The 23947-nt window shown below is 36.5% G+C and overlaps 1 protein-coding gene across 3 annotated transcripts in view; it reads right to left on the bottom strand.

Annotated features, from left to right (window-relative positions):
* Nucleotides 1-1217: 1217 nt before the first annotated feature.
* Nucleotides 1218-23947, bottom strand: part of RPS6KA3 (ribosomal protein S6 kinase A3) — a 74058-nt gene continuing 51328 nt past the window's right edge. For 2 of the 3 annotated variants that reach the window (XM_005484346.4, XM_074534628.1), the window contains 12 exons: nt 20645-20733; nt 20329-20393; nt 20128-20230; nt 19818-19942; nt 17925-18050; nt 16390-16479; nt 11920-12078; nt 8665-8826; nt 8391-8467; nt 7207-7324; nt 6414-6554; nt 1218-5308 (listed from right to left, as the gene is read on the bottom strand). In XM_005484346.4, coding sequence (XP_005484403.1) covers nt 5186-5308; nt 6414-6554; nt 7207-7324; nt 8391-8467; nt 8665-8826; nt 11920-12078; nt 16390-16479; nt 17925-18050; nt 19818-19942; nt 20128-20230; nt 20329-20393; nt 20645-20733 — 1378 coding nt within the window. In that variant the 3' untranslated portion in view covers nt 1218-5185. The remainder of the gene's footprint in view (nt 5309-6413; nt 6555-7206; nt 7325-8390; nt 8468-8664; nt 8827-11919; nt 12079-16389; nt 16480-17924; nt 18051-19817; nt 19943-20127; nt 20231-20328; nt 20394-20644; nt 20734-23947) is intronic. The other variant, XM_005484347.4, reaches the window with a different exon arrangement.

The raw sequence follows: 23947 nt of genomic DNA, 5'->3' as shown, positions 1-23947 counted from the left end.
CGCTCGGGGGGAGCGGTGTCAGGATAACTCCTTCCAGTACCCGCAGTACCTGCCAGGAAAGACGGGGCAAGACTATTTACAGGCGTTCGTAGTGACGGAACAAGGAGGAGTGGGTTCAAATTGAGACAGTAGGTTTAGATGAGACATTCCGAAGAAATTCTTTACTGTGCGGGTGCTGAGGCATTGCACAGCCCAGAGAAGCTGTGGGTGCCCTATCTCCGGAGGGGCTCAGGGCAAGGCTGCATGCGGCCCCGAGCATCTGCTCTGCTGGGAGGTGTCCCTGCCACGGCAGAAGATGGGAATCAGGTGATTTTCAAGCTCCACTCCAACTCAAATATTCTATGATTCTGTAAATCAGAGGGTACGAAGGTGAGGAAGGCTGACAGCAGGAGCTGTGGTATACCAGCCCCCCTTTCTGCCTTTGCAGTTTCTGGAGGTTTACAAATGACCCAGTCTACTTGTAAATAAATAATAAATAAATGTTTTTTAGGCAGGCAGCATAAAGTCTTGTGTGAACAAAGGGCCACAGCTATGCGCACCTCTGATCCCAGGTATGAATTTCACCACGGAAATCACAGTACCCTTGCCCCGTATCCATTGCCAAACGTCTCCATGTTACCTGATGCCTTTCTTCTGGTACACTTAGCAAAACCTCTGGCAACATTCTTCACAATTCCTCTATCACAATTACTGTAATGTTTTGTACACTATGCAACCTTTGAAAATCTCTCATCTTTTCCAGGTTGCAAGGTTAAAATGAATCACAGCTGTAAGCTTCCAAGTTGTATGAGCTGCTAAAACATAGGCCTGTTGTTTATGGAGTGCTTCTGAATATACTATTATGTTTCAAATGTTTACAAAGAGCATTAATTATCCAACACGCCCATATTTTCAGTGTCCAGAGCAATGCAGGCATTGCAAGTGTTATTTAGCAGCTTCCCATTAAGTGGTACTTTAGAGTTGACTGGAATCTGACAGGATCTTTAAATACACTGGTCTTGTGTGTTAGATCAGGTCTATAAGCACCAGCAGAACAGGAGTTTTTCCTTTGTCTCCATGTTTGCTTTCCTCAACATGCTGCAATGTCAGGACACTTGCTTTTTACAAACCCTTTGTGGGTGGCAAAGCACACTCAGTGTGCTGTGAAGGTAGTTCAGAGCTAGTGATGAACAAACAATGACTTTTGTAACTGGTCAGAACAAATGACTACACAAAACAACCCTTTAAGATGTTTCAAAGTTTATTCATAGTAGAAATTTCAATTTCTTTTGAAGACTACAAAACCTGCCATTAGACAGGAAAACAAGCAATGATACTTTCCAAAACTGTTCATAGTTACATCTGGAACAGTTTTAATTACACATTAATAGCATGATTGGAACATCTCTTAGATCAGACTCTGAATAAAACAATCATTTAAAGTATTCAGTACAATTATTTTTTTTTAACTAGCATTTCATTCTATGACAGCAGTGCCAAGCATCTAACAGATGCTATTGTAATGGTCTAGAACAAGGTACAATACCACTGATTTCCTGGAACAGTACCTTAGACTCACTTACATGCCATGCTGAGAAAACTAGTATAAAGTATGATTGTATAGAATCGTAGAAAAATATTTTATCTGTGATTTTGTAATTTTTTAAAAATTGTTTAAGTCGACTTACCCCCCCAACTAGGTTGCAAAATAATTACATCCCTCATAAGTACACCTTCCCTTTGATTAGGTCAAGAGTATCAAGATAAAGCTAATCATTTACATCATTTTCATAAGTGAAAATTCATCTATGAACCACTGCTGCTTAGTAAGGGCCAGCACACTTTGAATCCTTTCCTTCCAGTAATAGAAAAGCACAGCTTTAATTGGTAACACCACATTTACAAAAGCAAAACACACACACACATAAATCCCAGACACGTTAATCTATTTTCTTATGGCCTTGTCTCTTCAGAAAAAAGTTTTAACTATTTTCTTGAAAAACTCCTTTTAAGTTTTACTCAATGTTATAGTGATTATGTCAATGTTATAGTGATTATGAACACAGAATTTTCCATTACTGGACATAGATGGCATTTAATGGGTATTGCAACTTCACTCTTCCCTCTGTTCCCTCAAGCTCTCAAGCACAATATATGGTAATTTCACACTAAAAAAATTAAAAACAAACCATGGTCAACACAGAAAAATTCACCTGTATCTGCATTCTCTTTTTATCCTCTATGACTCTCTGAGTCACTTGCTATGCTTTGCAGACCAAGCAGCAGTCCAGCAATGCATGAACACAGTGTGTCATAAACTCACATTCTAACAGAAAAGTGCTGAGACTCAGAGAAGCATTATGTGGACTTCTTTACAGGTTATAACAACTGCAGCTATAAAAACATAAAGAAAAAAGTGGAAGTCATGAACATGGATCCAAACCAGGAAGTAAGGTACATAAACCCTGCCTGGCTGTAAAATACACCTCCCTGATTAGGCAGGCCCTTTATACCTTGGTTTAGAAAGTAACTTCAAAATATAGGATCTAGACTTCAACACATTCAGCTTAGGGTGTGCTAAATTTTTGTGTTTTGCTACAATTTAAAATGTTCATCCTCTGCTGATATATATATACATGACTTAACAGCAACATTTGTAAAGTCTAGACTAAATTAACAGCTCACTTGAGAGTGTAGATACATAAAATGCACGAGTTGACTTTGCTTCAGTATTTGGCTAATGAGCTTGAGGACCACAAAATAAGGCTACAATAAAACTACTGAAAGTATTTTTATATTATTTTAATATGGATATTGCCAATAGTGAGGCAGCTCAACACTTCCTCTTTTTGGTCTGTTCTTTGCCAGGTACTTATATACACACACTGAACAGAGCAGGAACTCCTTCCTGAAGTGAAATGTTATTACTGACACACTGGCAAGTACTGCCATCCTTTTATTTCAACAGTATTTTAATTATTTGGTTGACTAGATATGATAATCTTCTAATTAACACCTTGAAAGCCACCAGAAAGTACAGTTTCCAGATTTTGAGAAGCCTGATTTAAAATTGCTCACAGAGCTGAAAAATACATTTTTTGAGAGGTAAGGTTTTACTAAATTCCTCTGGAACTGCTGACACTGTCAAAAAAAAAAAAAAAAAAAAAAGATGGCCTTTTTCTGCCTCTACTTAAAAATGTTTCTTGAAGGAAGGGTAGATGCATCTGTACAGCTAAAGGGAACTTCAATGTTAGAGCACCAAGTAAGGGAAAAATACTGTTTGCTTGGGCTGTGTTTTCAAACTTCTGAGAGCTAGGCTAATTTAAGAATCCTTGTTTATAAAACCAATTTCTTCACAATTATATAATGGATTAAATATTTAGCAAAATATTAAGTGGGATCTTTTGCAGATCTAGCAAAGGAAGCTTCCCCAAGGAACTCAAAAATTCTGGCAGAAGAAATACTCCCATCCAGAGCAAATCTCTGGTGTCATAAAAATGATTGTTCCTTTCAACAAATCACTGATGATTTCAGGGAAATAGGCCAATTAATGAGCATAAAAGAAAGTTAATTCTACTAAGCCAAGAAAATACCTTCTTATGCAAAACACAAAATTGCATTGTTCACCAACAGCCATTCACCCAGATCCGTATTTTATTAAAGCTAGAATTCCCAATAGTCATTTCATATCTGGAAGGACTTTACACAGCCTGTAATTTTGGTGGAATGGAACACTCACTGTATTCAAACACATTCCAGTGCCCTTCTCATTTGGGAAATTTCATCTTTTCAAGACAAGCCATCAAGACGGGCCTTTAATTACTTTAGATACCAAGAGGACAAAAATATTAAAAATTTATACCAGTATTTAAAGTGAGTCTTCCACCCTCATTACCAACTCACCTCCCTCTGTGGAAAAGTGAGAATGTTCTCTTTGAATGGCTTCATCTTACCTGTCTGGGATGACACTATTTTCATGGTAAATTAGAATGATCCTTTTCTAACCAAACAGATCTTTATGTCCTGCCCCTCATTTTGCTTTTGAAGTCAATTAAAATTATCAGAAAGTAATTGACAAAACATTACATCCATCAGTTTTGCAGCTGCAATGAATGCAGTTTAAATCTACTCTTTGCAGGCTGCTGCTTATTAGTGACCAATATGTTTTGCTTTATCTTCAAATGTTGCCTTTCTTCTACAATGCCAACATTCATTCACTGAACAATTCCTTTGCAGCTTAAACAAAAGTCATAGAATACAGATAAAATATTAACAATGGATTATAAGAATAAACCATATAGAAATGTCCTCTATCAGAAAGTATTTAGCAATAATTCCTGAGTCCAGAGATTAGATGGGAGAGGCTAAAAGGGAGGGGAGGGGTAACAAAAACAGTGAGATATGGAGCAAGTTATCTTTTCTCTGGGTTACATTACCTATAGGATATATAGTATGGTGAGAGATTCATTGTTTACATTTTATAACGTGACATGTGGCATCAAAAACACAGAAATGTAGAAAAGACATAGGCAAGGAAAACTACTTATCCATAGTATTACATTCAATAGCTGTTTAACAGTCAGGCTTCTTTTAGAGCTGTCCAACAATACTGATTAATCCAGGTGCACTGTTTAATCAGACTTACTTGTCATAATGATTAATAATATCTAAGTAAAACAAGGCATGTATACATTAAAGAAAACAGCACGGAAATGTACTGCTTGTGAACTGTTTACAAAAACATACAAAATGTTGGATGGCACAATGTATAGTGCTAATATAAACAGATTGTTTAAGCTAAGTGCTTAACATAAACTGTCCATCTCGGCCTGTAACAAAGAATATTTTAGGGGACAAAAAAAATATTCCTTATAAAAATAATGCTATGTGGTGCAGAGTGCTTTATTCAGTGTATTTTTGACAGAGGTGGCATTTGTAATTCTTCTGGTTTACGCAGTCGCGAACACGGTAATTTTCACTGTCTCCACTTGTCACTCCATTTGCAGCTCCAGTAAGATCAGTAACTTGCCATCAACAGTTTAAAGCGAGAGTAGATGAAAGCAGTAGCAGCAGCAGGAGCAGCAGCATTATAGGTACCAGCTGGGACAGAGTGTGCTTGCAGGTATCTGTCTGATATGTGCTACCTGTCGCCATGATTTGTGCTATCATCTTATGCCATGGTACCAAGTGTCTGCTTGAGGTCATTTCACAGGGCTGTTGAGGTAATTTTTTTAATACCTCTCCTCTGAGCAAGAGTGGAACGGCCAACTGGCTCCAAAACTGGTGACTGATTACGATTCAAAGCAGAGTAAGTTGCTGCCATTGCACCCTGGAGAGAGGAAAAGAACAGTAAGTACGTTGTGACTGATGCACACACTACAGCAGTTCTAAATGCCAGAAACTGAACAGGTTTCAACTTTCAGCCTAATTTCATCTACAAAACAGAAACATACTACTGCATTACTCAAGTCCTAGCAGTGCTAGGAGTGAGTTTTTTAGGGTAACAAACAGTTTTACATTGCTTGGAGTCAAACCCAGAAGGTATAAGCTAGATTGCCAAATTAAGTTCTATCCCTATGTTGTGTGAAAGAGCTGGGGAATGAAATCCCATTGGCAGACTGTCTCTGCTTATCACTTACATAACCATTGCAGTTTCCAACAAAATATTTAAAAATCACCCACAGTATTCAGCACATAAAATTAATTTAAAAAAAATTTAGAAAGTTGTGAGCTGAGGGATAAAACTCCCCACTTCCCACTTGTGTTTTGGATGCTAGAACTTTTTAATAGCTGACTCAGAGTGTTAATTATATTCTTCAGACCTGTTTTATGTTGCACAAGAGATTCTTGAAAGTAGGACTGAAAACAAGGTTGAATACAAAGAAGTAGAATTCAATTATTTTTTATTTTCCTCTGCTTATTCAAAGTAAAAAAGTTCCAGGTTGTTTCAGACACAGTGCAGAAGTGTGATACTATAGTAATTAACACTGCCCTGTTGACTTCAGCTTTTACTCTGATCACAAAGTATTCTGTTTTCCTTCAGTTACTGGCAGGTACTCTCTTCTGAAACTGTAAAGTTAGCAAATGATTTTACAGCTCCTCTATAGTCATCAGACATTTTTGTCTTGGAGAAGAATGATTTAAGTTGGTTTCTAGAAGCACTTAACCCTTCCAGTGTAAGTAAGCCCAATAGATTTCAAACACAAGAAAATTAAATTCTTTTCAAATGTATTAGATTTATCACCTGTAAGTGGTTTCACATTAAATCCTGTTACATATTCCAAGTTCATTTTATGTCTTAGTGCAACATCCACTTGTAACAACTTTTTCACAATACTTAGAAGACACCCATGCTACCCTCAACCTTAAAAACAAAACCTCTTTTGTTTACACTGATTTCGGCTAAACAGCAAGCTGAAAAAATATCTACTTACCTTCACTAAATGGGGAGCATCCTGCCTGTTCAGCTGGTATTGAGGCAACTGGTCACAGTGAACTATCCAGGGGTGACTGAGAACTTGGGCTGCAGTCAATCTTTGATGAGGGTCAACATGAAGCATTTTGGAAACAAGGTCCTGTCAACAAAGGTCAATGGAAATAACAGCAGAATTTCAACTTTAAAACAGATTATAGTTCAAACTATAAAAGATTCTAGAGGTATAAAAATTATGTTCATCATATCAGTTTAAAACAAGTGAAAAACCACCCAGCAATGCTAACAGTGTAACACAAAAGGGAAGTATCCAATTAAACACAGAAAATGTTAGCATTTGAAGCATCCATATAAAAGGGACATAAAGGATATTGCACACTGAGGTTCAGAGTCTATTTGCTGTCAAAAACAGAATTCTCAAAAATGTAATGCTTCACTGATTTTCATTTTAGACAGTCATACTTCCACATGAAGTTTTATCAAAGCACTCCTCACCACGGATAACTGTGTGTGTGAACACTGATAGGACACACACTATTTCTAAGGACAGCTGTTAACTGCTACAGTGTAAGTCACACCTGTTCTTTCCTCCTACATGCAAGTGACTGCTGAAACATGAACAGATCAAAAACAGGAAACAAAATTCTAGGCACATAAGGGATTAGATCAGTATTTTAATATAACAATGAGTGGAACTTAGCCAATCATCTCTGATACAACATATACATTATAATCAACAATGTTACATTGCAATCCACCCCTGATTCCCCAAGAGAAAAAGCAAATATACTTGCCTTAGCTGTGTCTGAAACACTGTTCCAATAACCACCACTGAGGGAGAACTTTCCACTTCCTATTCGGGCCAAAATCTCCTCTGGGGTGTCATCAGGACCATTTGCAAAAGGAGTGTAGCTATTTAACCAAACAAATTCAATGTTAGCAACTTCCATAACCTAGGTCTCAGTATTATAAATGTGACTGCAAGTTCAACATAATTATAGGCAACAGACAGTCAAACAGTTGTAAATATAATTTATTTAACATATGAAAACACATGGCACTGACTATCTGTGTGGCAAAGATGTGTTCTTCTTGCATGTATTTCCTCTGTATCTGGTCAGAAAAGCAGATTTTTCCTACAGCAGTTCAAATACTGGTGGCTCCTGAATTACAGAAAGTATTCCTTAAGCTTTCATATTCTAGTGAAGTACTAAACCAATCCATTCTGTTGTAAATCTAAATGTCTGAGAAAGAATAAATGCTGGTTTAATGCCACAGGAAGAAAGGTGCACCAGTTTTCCTTGCTTGACTATACATACTCTTGCTGCTATCAGAATGCCCCAACCAAAAAAGAGATACTCTTAAAACCAAGTTTGTTGCTTATTTATTTCAAATATGAAAATCTCTGATAATGTTAACTTTTACCAAAGTGGCAATCTGAATAAACCAGCATAAAAAGATAGTTGCTATTGCATCTGCTAAATAGATTTTATTTTATTCAACCATAGTTGAATTCCTTATAAGCTTTTATACAATTCATTTCTGTTGCATATACAAATGCCTTTCTATTGCATTTATTATATTCTAACTGCATCACTTCAAACATTCAGTGGCTGGATTTTGCACACAAACATGCTTTAATGCATTGTAATTGTATTAGCAACATATATTTTCTTCAATATATATGCTGCTTAATCTGTCTTTTAATTTTCATATGAAACAATAAATTTTCAGTGCGAAATCACCTTTAAGCAGAAATTAAAACCCTAAAATAGAGGAGACAATAGAAGCAAAGATTTTTTCACATCAGTCCCTTAAAACTTGGATTTTACTAAAGGCAAAGCATATTCTCAACCCCAAAGATGAGATTAAGCAGTGCTTTGACAGAAACATCTGTAATAGTGGGCCTACATTTATTACTGGTTTTGTTTGCATTGGTTTGGTATTCTACAGCAAAGCAAATTATAATCACCCTTACCCAGTGAGCATGGTATAAAGCAGAACACCAAGGCTCCATATGTCACATGCAGCATCATAACCTTGCCTCTTTAAAACCTGATGGAGACAAATATTTTTTTCTGAAAAAAACTGCTTAGAAATGCTTTGATTATGCTATAAAAATGGTAAAACTTCAAATTTTGACTATTTACAGAGTGATTCTACTTGTTACATAAGAACAACAACAAAAAATCTATCTAGCAAAAAAATCCCAGTAAAATTTATCAAGGCATATAAACTATCCTGGGCTTTACCTCTGGTGCAACAAAATTTGCTGTGTAACATGGAGTCATCAGGAGACCATTTTCTGCTCGCAGCTGTTTTGCAAAGCCAAAGTCACAAATTCGAATTGATTCTGGATTACCAGATTCATCAACATAAAGAATATTGCTAGGCTTCAGGTCTCTGTGAACAACCTAAGAAAAAAAAGAAACCATTAAATACAGTAAGCTAAACACATGAAAAGCTTTTTATTTTAATTGACAATTTTGATACTTAATTTTAAGTCTCCCATCAGCGTGCTCAGTTTCCAGAGTTCCAGCTTCCACCAACAGCTGCAGTGTTTTGATGCTCCATGATGTCTGGAGCAAAGAAATTCTAATGTGGAAACTCTTAACTGTAAAATCCCCTCCAGACATCCCTGCCACCCTAATTTATTTGTGCAGACAGTTCCAGATGTCTCTTCTAATGGTTGAATAATGCATTTCTTTTTTAACATGCATAACTACCAGGCTCTTTAAAGCAGAATCTTTGGTTTCTAATATCTTTTGGAGTCAGGGATGCCCATAGCTGCTGATGTGCCACCTTCCTATGTAACCACAGACTAGCTACTAATGGAGTAACTCTGTATTCCATTCTCTTCATTCAGACTGTCTGAATTAATCTCAGAAAAACACTTAAAGCCTGACTAAGAAGGAGTAATAATAATAATAATAACAATAATAATAATGATAACAACAACAACCACCACCCAACCAAGTATCAAAGGGTATTCTCCAAGTACCAAAAAAGCCTGTACTGGTTCCCAAGTGTCTGCTTTTGCAGGGGTTCAAGATGTAAAATGCTTGACAACACTGGAGAAGCTGCCATGTTCTGGCAGAATTTAAAGCTATGTGATAACAAGCCTTAATAAAACCTGGAATGCACAAGGACAGTCTTTGAAATCAGATGACCTGCTATGTTTCCTTCACAAGATTAGAAAGTCTAAAGCCTCCACAGACTTTGCTCTCTGTGAAGAACAGGGTATATACCACTGTAAGGCAGCAGAGTGGATCTAAGTGTCATCCTTTAAATATTGAAGCAGGACATGAGGGCCTTTATCTTCCTTGTTGTGCTGTGTGTTTCATTAATGTTAAACACAACTTTTCATGGGTAAATTGAAACAGAAGAGATTGTGAAATATTTCATAATCACATCAGAACAAAAAGATACCCCCAGACTTCTGCAAGTAAGTGATATCTAGAAATCAGAAGCTCAACACACTCATCCAAACCTCGCAGGGTTTCAGGAAAGCAGTATGAGACCAAGGGGTAAGAGTGCAGAGGGTCATGTACATTGCAAAGCTATTTAACACATTAAGTCTATTTAGCAGAGTCTTCTCCATCATGCAAATCCCACGCAATTCTCAGATTTAACAAACCGAGTACCTAAAAGTATAGAAATAAGCACCCTGTAAGCTGAAATATACAAGTGATATTAAAGAATTCGACTTGGAACAGTGGGTGTTAAGGGAAACATCCTGGCCTGAGATGTCAGTGTATGAGAGAATCAGTTCCTGATTGCCCTCAGTTTTTACCTTTTTTCCCTAATAATAAGTGAAACAACCTTTACTGCTCCAAGAGGCAAATAAAAAAAGCCCCAGCTTTAGTCTTGTTGATGTTCTGGGGGGTTTTTGAAAGAGATTCTAAAAGGGGTAGAAAGGAAGAAGTGAGCAATGGAAGCAGTACAGAGCTGAGGATTTGGCACTTTCTAGAACAGTCTGCTTGAGCTGTATGCTTTTTTTGGAAGAAGGGGAAGCAAGGCTCAAGTAGGAGGACAAGTAAGTGTAACAGTCCTGCTCAAATTAAAACACTACTTCCCAAGCAACCAAAATGTTTATGTCAAAGAATAAGTAAAACACCTTCCTATGTTAAGCTGTTTTCCCAAAGGTAAATTTCCATGAGGAAACTCTTCCTGGAAGGGTTGTGGAGACTGCACACAGATGCAGAGACTGTCAAACCAGATATTACCTAATACAATATTCAAATAAGCTCCTCCAGTGTCCAAAGAAGTTTCAACAGGAAAATCCACTGAAGATATGAGAGACTCTTCAAAAAAGGAATTAGACTACTGAAGTGCCCACTATTTACATATGTGGCCAGCTCTGCTGTGGAGGTGTACTTAATGTAAGACTTGAAAATTTACAAAAGCAAACATTCCAAAGTGTGTGTGGTGTAATACAAATTAAAATGTCAATATTTATGGATATCTACAGTAAAGAAACTAAAATCCCTAAAATCCCTTATTTGATGCAAGGACTCTGGGCATCTTTTAGCCACATGTGGCAAGAATGAACCAAGCTATGATTTTTTATTTTATTATGTGTATTTCCATACAGAGGTATCAAGGTTTGATCATAATTCCCATGGGTGCTGCTGGCCAAGGACTATAATCTGTGCACACAGGCTCAAAAACCAAACCACACACATGAGAAAGTGACTGGAGTGATGAATCACAAAATGAGATACCAGATAACTTTGATCATAAGTTTTCTGAAATAACAGCTTCCAGCCATGACAGTGTGTACTGAATTCTTTGTTATTTAAAATAATTTGAATACTATATATTCCAAAAAGCATCTTTTCTTGGGTAACAATATCATGTATTAGCAGCTTAATTTTTTCCTTGCACCCATATTTTCTGCTTTTTCTCCATCCCCTTTTTCTTGTTTACTTAAAGATGCAACGCAACTTGTCTTTCTTGCCATGCAATTATCACACTGTCCTTCTCTATATTTGAACTACTTCTTCTGTCTCCAAATTAATTTCCCAAAGTGTTAATTTTCTGTCTCCTACAAGTTCCTGACCCTATGGCACCAGTTACAAGTCATAAACCATGTTCTTCAAAACCAAGAAGTCAAAGGAGTCACAAGTATGACAGGTAGAAAATAATTTTTCAGGGTATATCACAGGAGAAGACAAGTTGCATTTGGTCCCATGGCTATACAACAGCACTTCTTCTTGGAATTTCTTCCCCTCATATCCCTCTGTTAGTAATTATCTGCATATTCCACAGAACTGCTGACAAACTGCATAAAGAACAACAGAAACAGTTGCATCATCTCAGTTATCTGAACACATACAGAGCTGATAAGGAAAGTTTTGATTTCAACACAAATTTCGGCTGCAATGTAATTGTTTACCAAAAACTACTTAATTACCACACAGAAGAATGCATCAAGATACAAGTTAATGCTTCTGAAAGAGAAGCTTTCAATAGCAAAAAACATTTTGTCTGAGATGAAAACTTACCCCTTGTGTGTGCAGATATTCAACCGTTTTTGTTATTGTGAACAGAACAGCACTAGCTTCTCGTTCTGAGAAAAATTTTTGCCTAAGAATTTTATCCAGCAGTTCTCCTCCTTTCATAAGTTCTGTTACCACATATACATATTTTCCATCATCATACACCTGCAAAAAGTACAAAAAATTTTAAACTTCAAAACATTTATTCTCTGCTGTCTTCTGTGAAGCACATAGAGATAGTGCAGGTGTGTCCACAAGCTGTTTTCTTCAATTGCTTTCCCCTGATTTCATAAACCACATGTTATATCCAAATGTTGTGCATCTTCAGAACTGAACACAAAACAGCCAAAAAAGGCAATGCTGTACCAAAATAACATAGAAATACTAGCATGAAAGTGTTTAAAGACAAAAGGATAAATAACAGGTAGTTTCCCCCACACATGTTCACTACAACAAAGGAAACCAGACATGAGAAATTAAGTAGCAAAAAATGGAAACTGGTCTAATTGGGCAAAACCAGAGCTAGTTCAAGCAGCAATTATTGCACTAAATTAAAAATATAGATAGAGATCATTGCAACAGTCAGACAAAAAAAAAAAGGAAAAAAAAATCAAAATTTATCTGAAATAGCCACTGTGAACAGTGAAAAACACCTAAAAGTTATACATCAGTCTGCACATGAAGACTATGCCAAAGTATAAAAGTATTAAAATAAGCATATCTTATCCCTTACTTCTATGGAAAATGGCTCAATTTTTGCATGGATTTTATCATCCAGGGAAGCATTTGAGAATTCTTTACATTCTCACCAGAGGGCACTACAGACTGAGTGATGCCAAAGCACATTTAAGGTACTAACACTTCAGCATTTCATTTCAGTTCCACTTCCACAGAATCACAGACTTGGGCTAAAAGTGCCTTTAATGATCATCTAGTCCCAACCTTCTGCCATAGGAGCAAGTTTCACTAGATCAGGTTGCTCAAAGCCCCATCCAACCTGGGCTGGGAGTTCCAATTTAATCCAGAAACCATTCCTGCTTTAGTGAAATCTTTTACAAACTGTTCCCTTTAATTTTTTCAACCTACTTTTATGGGGATGTCATAATTGTTATTTTCAGTAAAATGTGTGAAATAAAAAACTCCTTGTGTTTAAGTAGAAACAATTATCAAAATTACAGTAAAATACAGTTAGGAATAGATATCAGTTAAGTAACAGAAAATAAGAATAAAAAAAGAAGTTTTTATTCCAATTCCCTGGTCTTAAGCTACCTGGGAAAAAGTTGCTAAAAGTTCTAAGCATCAAATTTTTTTTCTCCTAACAATACTAGATGGATTTATTTTCTCAGTAAATTAAAAAAAAAGAATGCTAAATAATTCTGTGGGTCTTATAAGCTTATGATCGTAAGGAGATGAAGACATGATGGGTTTCTGTGCTCTCATATAACAGGAATTTTTCTCCCATGAAACAGCTGAGCACCTGAATGTGTTTGCATTAAGACTTTAAATATAACACAGTATTCAAAAGCAGAATGATCTAATTCTAGATACAAAACTGGATTTTTTTAATAGGAATGCTTCCTCTAATCCTGGTATGACATGAGGAGATCAGCTTATTTCATTTGACATGACAGAGCATACACATCTCAGTATTGCTGAATTTAAGCAAAATTTGCATTTGATTACTATTTTATCTGCTGGTCCTGTCTGCCAGCCAAAAAACCCTACAGATAACTCACCCCAAACAAACCATTCCCCTTGCACCAATGGTACTACCAACTTGTTTTGCCATCCTCTAATGGTATTACCAACTTAAGTTGTTTTTGAATAAATACTGCTGAAGTTTTCTTCACAGATGCACAGTATCAGGCTAAGATCACAAATGTGACACTACTTTTAAAAATTAACTCTGAGCACAAGCCACAGGTCACTCATTATGTTTGCTCTACAAGGTAAAGTGGAAGAAACTATAGTGAGAAACAGATGTAGGTGTATGAACAAAACATAATGCAAGGGAGAAAGAAATCAAGGTTTTTGCCAAGGGAAGTAAGATTTTACAGACATATTATGAGGTATTTTGAAATCATAAATAAGCACTCGGACAGGGAGACTGGATATCTTGTATTCAGGTTTCTAAAATGTTTCTGAAAAGATTCTTCAGGCAATGCTTTAAGTAACTCAAAGCAGGACAAAAGTTCTGTTACAGAACAGTAACTATTACATAAAAAGGGTACAATACTTATAATGGTCTGGCACGGGAAGTTTCTAGGTAATGTTTTGTTGGAAGCTGTGTGCTTCCTCCCTTCTTACACTGTTTCCTAGGCATGCAACAAGGGCCTCTGTCAGAGGCAGGATATTGGATAAGAAGGATATCTGAATTAGCACAATATAGCTCCTTTTGTTTATATACTGTGTAACTGAAAAAGACCACCGATAACAATCAGAAGGAAAATCCCCAGAGGACTGTGCACTGCAGAAAGAATTTGGTCTCTTGAATATCCATTGTTTCAATCCAAACACCTTCAGAATTAAATTACATAAAAAGGCTGAACAAGAATGAAAACTTCCATCTTAAGCAAAATTCAAATATTGCTGCATTCCTTCTTGAAATAGAAGAAAAGATAGAAATTGTTTCTTGCAGAATAATAATTTCCAAAGCCGGCACTTAAATACGGAAATATTTTATTTTGGCACTTCAGATTAGAAACATTTCATTTCTGATGTGGAACTAAATGAAAAAATGAGCAAATCAACAATGAGTTTCATTTTTACAATAGTACTCTAGAGTTTGGCACACAATGGTGCTCTAGAGTTTGAGACCTGAAGGCCAAATGCTCCTTATCTTCTCTGAAAGCTGCAATAGCACACCACTATAATGTGGGGTATGCAAGCAATCTGCCCCATGGGTCTGCATTAGGACAAGAAAAACTTAATGCCAAATTCTTACAGATTTACACAAGATTCTATTACATATGAATTCTATATCTCTTTACATCCTTCCATAATCTTGCTTGGGGAACTGATCTTGAAGCAGAAGTGAGTGAGAATTACAGCCTTTCTCCCTTTGTGAGCTTAAGGAGGTTTTTTTTGGTAGTTCTCCTATTTGTGTGTTGCTGTTGCTGTGCATGAAAGATGGTTCCTGCTGGAAGATGACTGATGATAATAAAAGATTAATTACAAAGTGAAATAATTCAGCATATATTGCAGCTGTTTAAGACTGCCTGGATTTCTGTTCTCAATGTAAAATATTCATCATGCTTAAGTTCAGGTTAAGTGCTCACATTCTCATGTTTGTGTTCCTGCTTAAATAGCATAAGCTGTGTTATGAATTAAAGCAACACATGAGCCCAGCATGCAGCACTAAAAGCACCATGAATGCTGATGCAGGTTCTGTTCAGCACAGCTCCTTCCAGGTGGTTTTACTGTCCAACCACATGAAACAGAATAGAAAGTGGGACTGTAATTGTGGCATCTTGCTTACAAGAAGATAAGCTCCCTGGTGGGCTTCCCTGAATATCTACCTTATTTTTTCTGTCCAAGAAAGGGCCAAACAGTATGATATCGATAAAGTGAAGACAGATTATAGCAGATCAGCTTCATGCAGAGTTCTCTCATCTCCACAGTATTTACGAGCTGTTGTTTTAATGGCTTCAAAATGTCTGGCAATCTCCTTTCAGCTGAGCTCAGCTTCCTGGAAATGGTTGGCTGTTTTGCCTGAGGTTTGGTTTGGGGGACCAGAATATTTCCCTGCAGTCTAAGAAAGTCATTAAGCATACGCCTTTTTAATTTTTAATCCTCTTCAATGAATAACCAAGGAGACAATTTTCTGTTTCAGTTGGGTCATCAGAATATACTGTTCAATATGAAAACCCTCTACCTCCCAGCTTATATTATTCCTTCGTTTTTATGGACATAGTGTTTCCATGGTCAGAGCAAATAATAGAAGGAAAAAATACCTAGACAGTGTTCATACAGAGGCCAGATAAAGATAAAAACCAGTGAAAACCATGGACATGGAAAGACTTTGTCTACCACTTGTAGTAATACTACTTGAGTAATACTTGCTACTGTCCATGAAAAATACTTTGGGTACTGTGCTAACAGTAAGTCCTTTGTTATATAATAAAATTGCTTTTGATTTATGTAGGGGAAATCAGATTTAAAGTTAACTAAGCAATCAAAAAACTTCCCTGATCCTTTAAAACACAGCCAACATTAAATAAATTATTCTTGCTAGGATTTATGAAGGACGAATTATTTGACTCCTTAGAACAACGCTGTACCACAATATATGCATCTTCAAAAGAAAACACAGACATCCCAGTAAAAAACTAGATACTACTGAATAAATTGCACTGTTTCATATTTAAATACTGAAAAACATGAACATAAATCTAAAATATGTAGCTTCTCATCTCTCAAATTAGAAGGTATTCGGAACTGTAATACACTAAAGAATGTCTTTAAAACACCACTTACATCTTTCAGGGTGATAATATTTGGATGCTGTCCATAGCGCAGCAGGATTTCAATCTCTTCTGTTGGATCTCTTTTGCTCTTGTCAATAATCTGTAAGAGCACATACAGACATGGGCATAATTCTTTTTGTGAATCTAGTGTAATGCTTTGGTTTGCTTATTAGCATCAACAGTTAAGAAGTATTTATTGTTGCAAAAGGCAGAGATTATAACCAAAACCAAGTTTGTTACATTGGAAAAGCAAGGCAAAGGAAAAAATGTTGGGAAAAATGAAAAAATTTCTTTTGAAAATGATTTCAGAGGATAAGTGACCTAACCTCTTTGGCTGTGATAAATAATGCAAGGCTGTTCAGCAGATAAGACTTCAGTGATCCATTATTTAATAAAATGGGAAGTTCCTAATTTAACACAAGATACTGGTTGGATGATGCTAATCAACAGATTTTCACAATGCTAATCTCAAACATTTGGTGCAGTAAAAGAAAGCAGGAGAGAAAGAGAACAAAAAAAAATAGTAAAAATAAAAATTTCTCAGAGTTAATTCAAACACACTCATTACAAAAGTCCATTTGAATCTCTGGCTCTCAAGTTCACCTTGTTCAAACAAGCAAAATAACATTTACCCTACTTAAATGTATTCTTGTTCTTCTCATTTTTTTCCTCTCCTGAACTGCAGAATTTTCTATAATGACTCTTTCATTGCTATGTTAGCCCTTCACCCTTATGCCCATACTGCAACCCATCCCCTGCTAACACATCAGACACTGGTACCTCATTCTTTTTTTCAAGATTCCTTGAGAAAAAAAATGCCCTAACAGAGGCAATAGAAAAGCAAGTTCATCTTCACAACAAATGTTATAGCTGAGGGAATTATCAGCTATGCCAGGATCTTCTTGCAGTTTCAAGAAATTACTTCAAATTGAAAGGACAGAAGTCAAATCTGTTCCTGGCCAGAACCAGAATAAAATAAAGTATTTAACTACCAGATTAAAACTGGAAGGTTCAGAGGAGGCAATCTACATACTTAATTAATCTTTGTATTTTACATAATTAAGTACTAAGCTGTTCAACAATTCAAAAAGAGAACTGCCCCATAGAATAGGATTTAAAGACTGCCTTTTTTTCACTTATAAAGTCTGCTAATCCATACTCTTGCTTTCATAGCAACCATTTGGTCCTAGGTAATTACACAGAAAGATAGAAAACCTTATCATTGCAGTTCTGGGAAATCTACTGATTCCAAGTGAGAATTTAATGCCTTCAAAGAAGTGCTAGACAGCCCTAGAGAATAACAAAAACAACATTAAATACCTTGCTGAAAGCCAGGAAGCCAAAACAGAGCTGAAGTTATTCTGGAAGTTATAGCAGACTGAAGACTGTTATGAACTCCTTACTCATTTAAGAATTAATGAATTTACTTTTATAGCTGCACATAAAATATTTTTACATTTAAAAAAATTAATCTTAATCTCTGTGTTTCTCTATGGCAAATAAAAGATAAAATCTGAAAAGTGTGATTTGTAACAAAATAATTACCTTTACAGCATATTCCATGTTTGAAGCTTTATGAACACATCTCTTGCAGACAGAATAAGAGCCAACTCCAATATCTTCTTTTACTTCATATCCATCAGTAAACTGAATGCTGTTCCTGTGCAACTGCTACCAAAATAACATTATCAATTAATGAATATTCTTAATGTGTAACTGATTTTTTTATTAAAATAGCTTTAAAAAAATTCCTATTGATTTGCTTAAAATTTTAACTGATGACTCTACTAGGTGAAAGTGGTCAAAATCCCCGCTACCTTCTGTTCAAACTTACTATAAGATAAATTATATATTACACATGCTGTAAATGATGGACACTGTATTTTAGAAACTGATGGCATTATTTTTCTGATTGCTGCTTTACTAATTTTAAGATAGAAACTCCAAACCAAAGAAAACCAGAAGACTTCAAGATAAAATAGTGATACAACAATGGTAAAGAAGTATCACTGTTTTTATTATCTGAATAGACAGAATGGCAGCTGGAAAATTCAGACTGATAGATACTGATACTGAATAGAATCAGATTGGTTGGAATTGCATGGAATGGCAGTCAAAAATCCTTTCACAGAAATAAAAAGCTGAAAGGAGGACAAGTGCTCACTCTTGTAAGGGAAGGAAATGGTGTTCTAGTGTATGCAGTTTGTGCAAAGGATGCAAAGCATTTGCAGGAAACCATCTGGGTATCCTGCAGCACAGAAAAGAGGAAATAGGAGTGAGGAAGTTGTTGAGGAGCACAGAGGAAAGGCAGCAGAGAAACAGATCTTTACACGAGAAGGAAACCATACACAAAGAGCAATAATGCCATCTACAAAACTACGTAGAAATAAAGCAGCACAGAGAAGCTTTCAGAAACTTCTAGCAAGATGCCAGGATTAGAAATAATTCTGATGTATATATCAAATCAGAAAGCTTCTTGAGAATAAAAAAGGATCTAAAGCTATATTTAAAAAAATATTATACATGAAACTGTAATGTGTAGAAAAGCAAGTTGTGACAATTCTAGACATGAGTGTTAATGAAACACAAGGGCCATTCACATTCTTTATAAATCTGGGTTTTTTAAAATTTTCTCAGACATTTGCAAAATACCAGTGCACTGAAAAATACAAATAAACCAAATCATACAAATAAATCTAACAGTAAATCCAACCATTTATTCCTACCTACATTAAGAAATTTTCAACACAATTTGGATCATGAGTTGGTTTTCATGAGTCAGTAATTATTATAAGAAGAGAGAGGAGGGAGAAATACAATTTTTACATAGGTCTCCTTTTCTAGGTGACAACCTCACAATTATTAATACAGGAGACTCCACTGGGGTCATCCAAACACATCAAGGAAGCCAAAGCTTGAGTGTGCACTGTAATACTGATTTGTACCATGCACTGATACCAGTCACAAAAAGCAGAGATTAGCTAACTAACTCCAAGTGGCTTAGGAGGGACAGAACATGTCCTGGGACAGGATTCCAGCAGTTCAGAACATCTGGATACAATTCACAATCATAGTCCAGTGCCTCCTACTACTGCATTGCAGGAGTCAACTGACATTTTCATGTATGGGGGAAAAAACCAATAAATCAATACATCTGTTATTCTACGCCACCTTATAATTATGGTTTGACACTGAAGAGTTAATACAGTACATACAGTATAAGGTTTTCATTTAAAAGCCTCTTTGAACCTGTAGCTGCTCAGTAATTATACAGGTCCTGTACCTTCAGAGATTTTGTTCGGATGAAATAATCTGATCTTTACTTTTCTTGTTTAAAGATGACAATGATTTTGTCATGATACTTCATTCTGTGACAAGGAAACAATCCGTCCACCAAGAGACAGCACTGATTTTTTTTTTTTTATTAGATGTACTCACCTGGACAATTGAATGCACTCCAACTGTCTGCATTGCTTGGCTTTCATCATCTGATGCAATAGCTACAAAGCTAAATCCCCGAAAAAGCTGATGTGCATTAGCACTGGGTGGAATACCAGGTGAATCTGAAAAATACATCATCTACTTACAAGCAGATTGTTTAACATGTAGATATGAGATTAAATACTGAAATTTTGGTAGCACCTTGAAGTTACGAAGACAATAATTTCTATCAAATTTTGAATGAAAAAATCTGAAATTCAAATTCAATCTTTTGAATATGTAAATTCTCTCATTCTTATCTCTTTACCTTTTGGAGTTTTTGCTGTAAATTCAGGGTCAAAATAAAATGTATCTTCAGGTCTGCCAGTTGCAGGTTTAAAAGGAGGATGAATTTCTCTCCGGTACAATTTCTGAAGAGAAGGTACAAATTTGAAGTGGAAAAGTTACATGATACCATAAAAGACTTTACCAAGAAATTTACTAGATTGATTTTTAATTAGATACTCACATTCCAATCTATTTTGGAAAAGAATGCATGCCTCTTAATTTCTTCTACTCCATCTGGACCTGCTCCTTTTATAAGGAAGAAAAATGTCTTTGAATTATTTTCTTCTTGGTCAAAGGAATGGCTAGCAAAATTATATTTCTTATTCCTTCTGCATTAATTTTAGCTGTACGACTAGCAGAAATGATAATATTTGAAGGGCAAACTACATTCTTCCTTTAAAGTCTATTTTACATAGGAAAAAATTTTAGTCAGTTTAATGATCACTGATGTTATGAATATTATGATCAAATTTAAAATATTCTGCTAAAAACTTTACCTAATCTGTTTGCTGGGTTTCTTTTGAAGAGCATTCGCAGGAGGCTCTGTGCTTCAAGACTCAAGAACTGGGGCATTCCGAGTTTGGCCCTAGAGAAGAAAAATAATTAATAGCATACAAACATATCTAGATAAGAATTAACTCTGCATTCCCCCTGTCCTTTGCCATTCAACAAGTCCATAATAAATGAAGTAGCATCACTGAGAAATTGCCTTCAGACATCAGACACAGAGCAAAAGTGCTGTCAGTCATGTAAACATGTTTGGGTTTTTAATTTTTCTTCTAAGTAGTATAGTATTTTCAGCAATGACTCAGAAACTTAAGTGGAAGAAAAGGTGGAAAAACATGTAGAGAAGAATAGCTAGAGAATAGCAGTTTATAAACCTGTAAATCTCCATAATATGCTTTGATCCACTTATAGGTCCAGTTACTAGCAAATGACACCAAACAAAGCATTCTGATAGTTATCTAATAGAAGGACTAAGAAAAGTACCACACTATTACACACAACAAGATGACCCAGGAAACAAACTAGAATACAGAAATTCAATTAAGGTAGGACACGATCTTGCAGGATTAGCTGGTAAAAAAACCCCAAAAAACCAAACAATAAAACCCCACTCCTCTTTTCCTTTTTGCTCCCCTCCCTAGTCTACTTCAAATAATACATTTACAATTTGCCAGCCTTGAATTCTTGGATTTAAATTTCTGTACTTTAACTTCATTTTGTTTTGCAATCCTTGTCATATTTTCTTCCTTGCCATTTAATGTTGAGCCCTCATTCTCTCACTGTTACTAGGTCTTACTTTTTCTTGTAACTATGATAATGGGAAAGAGGGACATCATTGCCTCCTTTCCATCACTAATTCAACCTGTAGCTTGTATTTTTCTGTAACTGTCCATGACACAAGCTCTGTGTTTCAATCAGAATTTGATTTGTCTTGTATTCCAGGTACTTGTAGATATTCACCTCTCTATCACTTGTGTACATGCATAGGTGCTTGCCACTGATTCACTACTCATTACTTTAAAACTAGAACATAGTAAATTTTCCATTCCTTTCAGCTCTAAAAAAGCTAGGGCAGGGAGGAGGAAAATCTGAAAAACATTGGCTTCTTTGGACTCTTCAATAACATACTACAGACAGATGAAGGCCACCAGTGGAGGGGAGGAATGGGCAGTGGGCCATCCACCTCTTCCTGACTGCCATGCACCACCACCTTTCACAAAATCCTGTACCAGGCACATGACAGAGGAGAAGGAAAGGCAATTACCAGCTCCTCAGAGTTCCTACATTATGCAACTACATGAGTGACAGCAATTTTTTTCTGACATTCCTGATGGACAATGGCAAAATTTTATATGAAGGGATATCACTTAAGTAAAGGAGAAAAATGTTTAAAAATTTAACTTTGTTGCAGCGACCTATGATTTCTTCAAACTGCAGGGTTTCCCAGTTTTACATAAAACACACAAGAATAAACAAAAATTTCTCTTGATAATGTTGTAAGAAATAAAGAACCCTTGAAAAAATATGTTGTAAGAAGAATGCATTTTCTGTGGATTTTTAGGAACAGAAGGTAAGAAAAGCAATATATTGTAAATATACACTATGGAAACCAGAATTCATATGCACACCTGTCCATTTTAAAGTTTAATGGAAAATTTAAGGAAAAATATACTACGTATGTGGAAAATAAAAAGAAAACACAGACCAGAAAAAAAGTGTGGACTTAATCAGAAAATACTTCAAAATATCTTCTGGTTTTCAGCTGCTTTTATGACCAAAAGAAAAACACTTCTATGCAAGATAATATTAATAAGAATATGGAACATTTAAAGAGGGTAAATGTCTTTACATCATAGCACACTTTCTGTGCAGCTATTTGAAACCATTAACAATTGCAAAGACTAGAAGGTGAAAAAAGCTGGAAAGAAGTTGTATCTCATTAAGAGATATAGTCTCAAATGAAATCTGAAAGTAATTACAGAATCATAGAAACCTCTAATTGCTTAGGTTGGAAAAGACCTTTAAGACTGTCAAGTCCAACCATTAAGCCAGCATCACTCAGTCCAATACTAAACCATATCCCCGTGTGCCACATCTTTTTAAAAAACCTCCAGGGATGGTGAATCAGCCACTTCCCTGGGCAGCCTGTTCCAACCCTTTTAATGAAGAAATTTTTCCCAATATCCAGTCGTAACCTCCCACAGTGCACTCATGATCCTCTCATCTGGTTGTTTCTTACTGTGGAGAAGAGACCGACCCCAACCTGGCTACAGCCTCCTTTCAGGGAGCTGTAGAGTGAAAAGGTCACCCCTGCACATCCTCCAGAAAAAACAAACCCAGGTCCTTCAGCTGTTCCTCACAGAATCTGTGCTCCAGATCCTTCACTGGCTCCACTGCTCTTCTCTGCACTCGCTCCAGCACCTCAGTGTGCTCACAGCGAGAAGCCCAAAACTAGACACAGGAGGTGTAGCATCACAAATGCTGAGTACAGGTGACAATCCCTGCCCTGGTCCTGCTGGCCACACTACTGCTGGCACAGGCCAGGATGCCATTTGGCTTCTTGGCTACCTGGCTACACACTGGTTTATGTTCAGCAGCTATTGACCAACGCTCCCTGGTGCTTTTCTGCCAGGCAACTTTGCAGCCACTCTTCCCTAAGCCTGGCTGTTGTGATGCAAGTGTAGGACCTGGCACTTGGCCCCACTGAAACTCATCCCCACTGGCCTCATCCCATTGATTCAGCCTGTCCAGATCCCTCTGCAGAGCCTTCCTACCCTCCAGCAGATCCATATTCCCTCTTATCCAGGTTGGGGGCACCTGCAAACTGCCACTCAATCCCCTTGTCCAGGTTGTTGACACAGATGTTTAACAGGACTGGCCCCTTGGGAACACCACCACTTGTGACCGGCCATCAGCTGGATTTCACTCCATTCAGCACCACTCTCTGGGCTATGAATGACTATGAATGTCAATTACCTGGAGAAATGCAAGGATATTCTACATGGCAGCTGAATACAGAAGATATTTATAGCAACAGTGAAAAGACTGTTGAGGAACAGGGCAGAGTCACATGCAGGCAAAGAGAAGAGAAAGATATGACTCATAAAACACACAGAAAAAAATGCATGGCTCCTGAAGCAAGTGAGAGTGCAGCAGAATTATCTCAGACTAGCTTCTTGTAAATAGGAGATGGTCAGAAGGAGTTTATGCTTGCTGTGAATAGATAGAACTTTTTAGTTAAAAGACATTGAATAATCACAACATGAAGATTTGATCTCACATAGTGCTGAGGC

Source organism: Zonotrichia albicollis, chromosome 2 (assembly GCF_047830755.1).
Source record: "Zonotrichia albicollis isolate bZonAlb1 chromosome 2, bZonAlb1.hap1, whole genome shotgun sequence".
In the NCBI taxonomy this organism is placed as follows: domain Eukaryota; kingdom Metazoa; phylum Chordata; class Aves; order Passeriformes; family Passerellidae; genus Zonotrichia; species Zonotrichia albicollis.
Note: the sequence above shows the minus strand (reverse complement) of the source record. Positions and strands in the feature narration are given on the sequence as shown.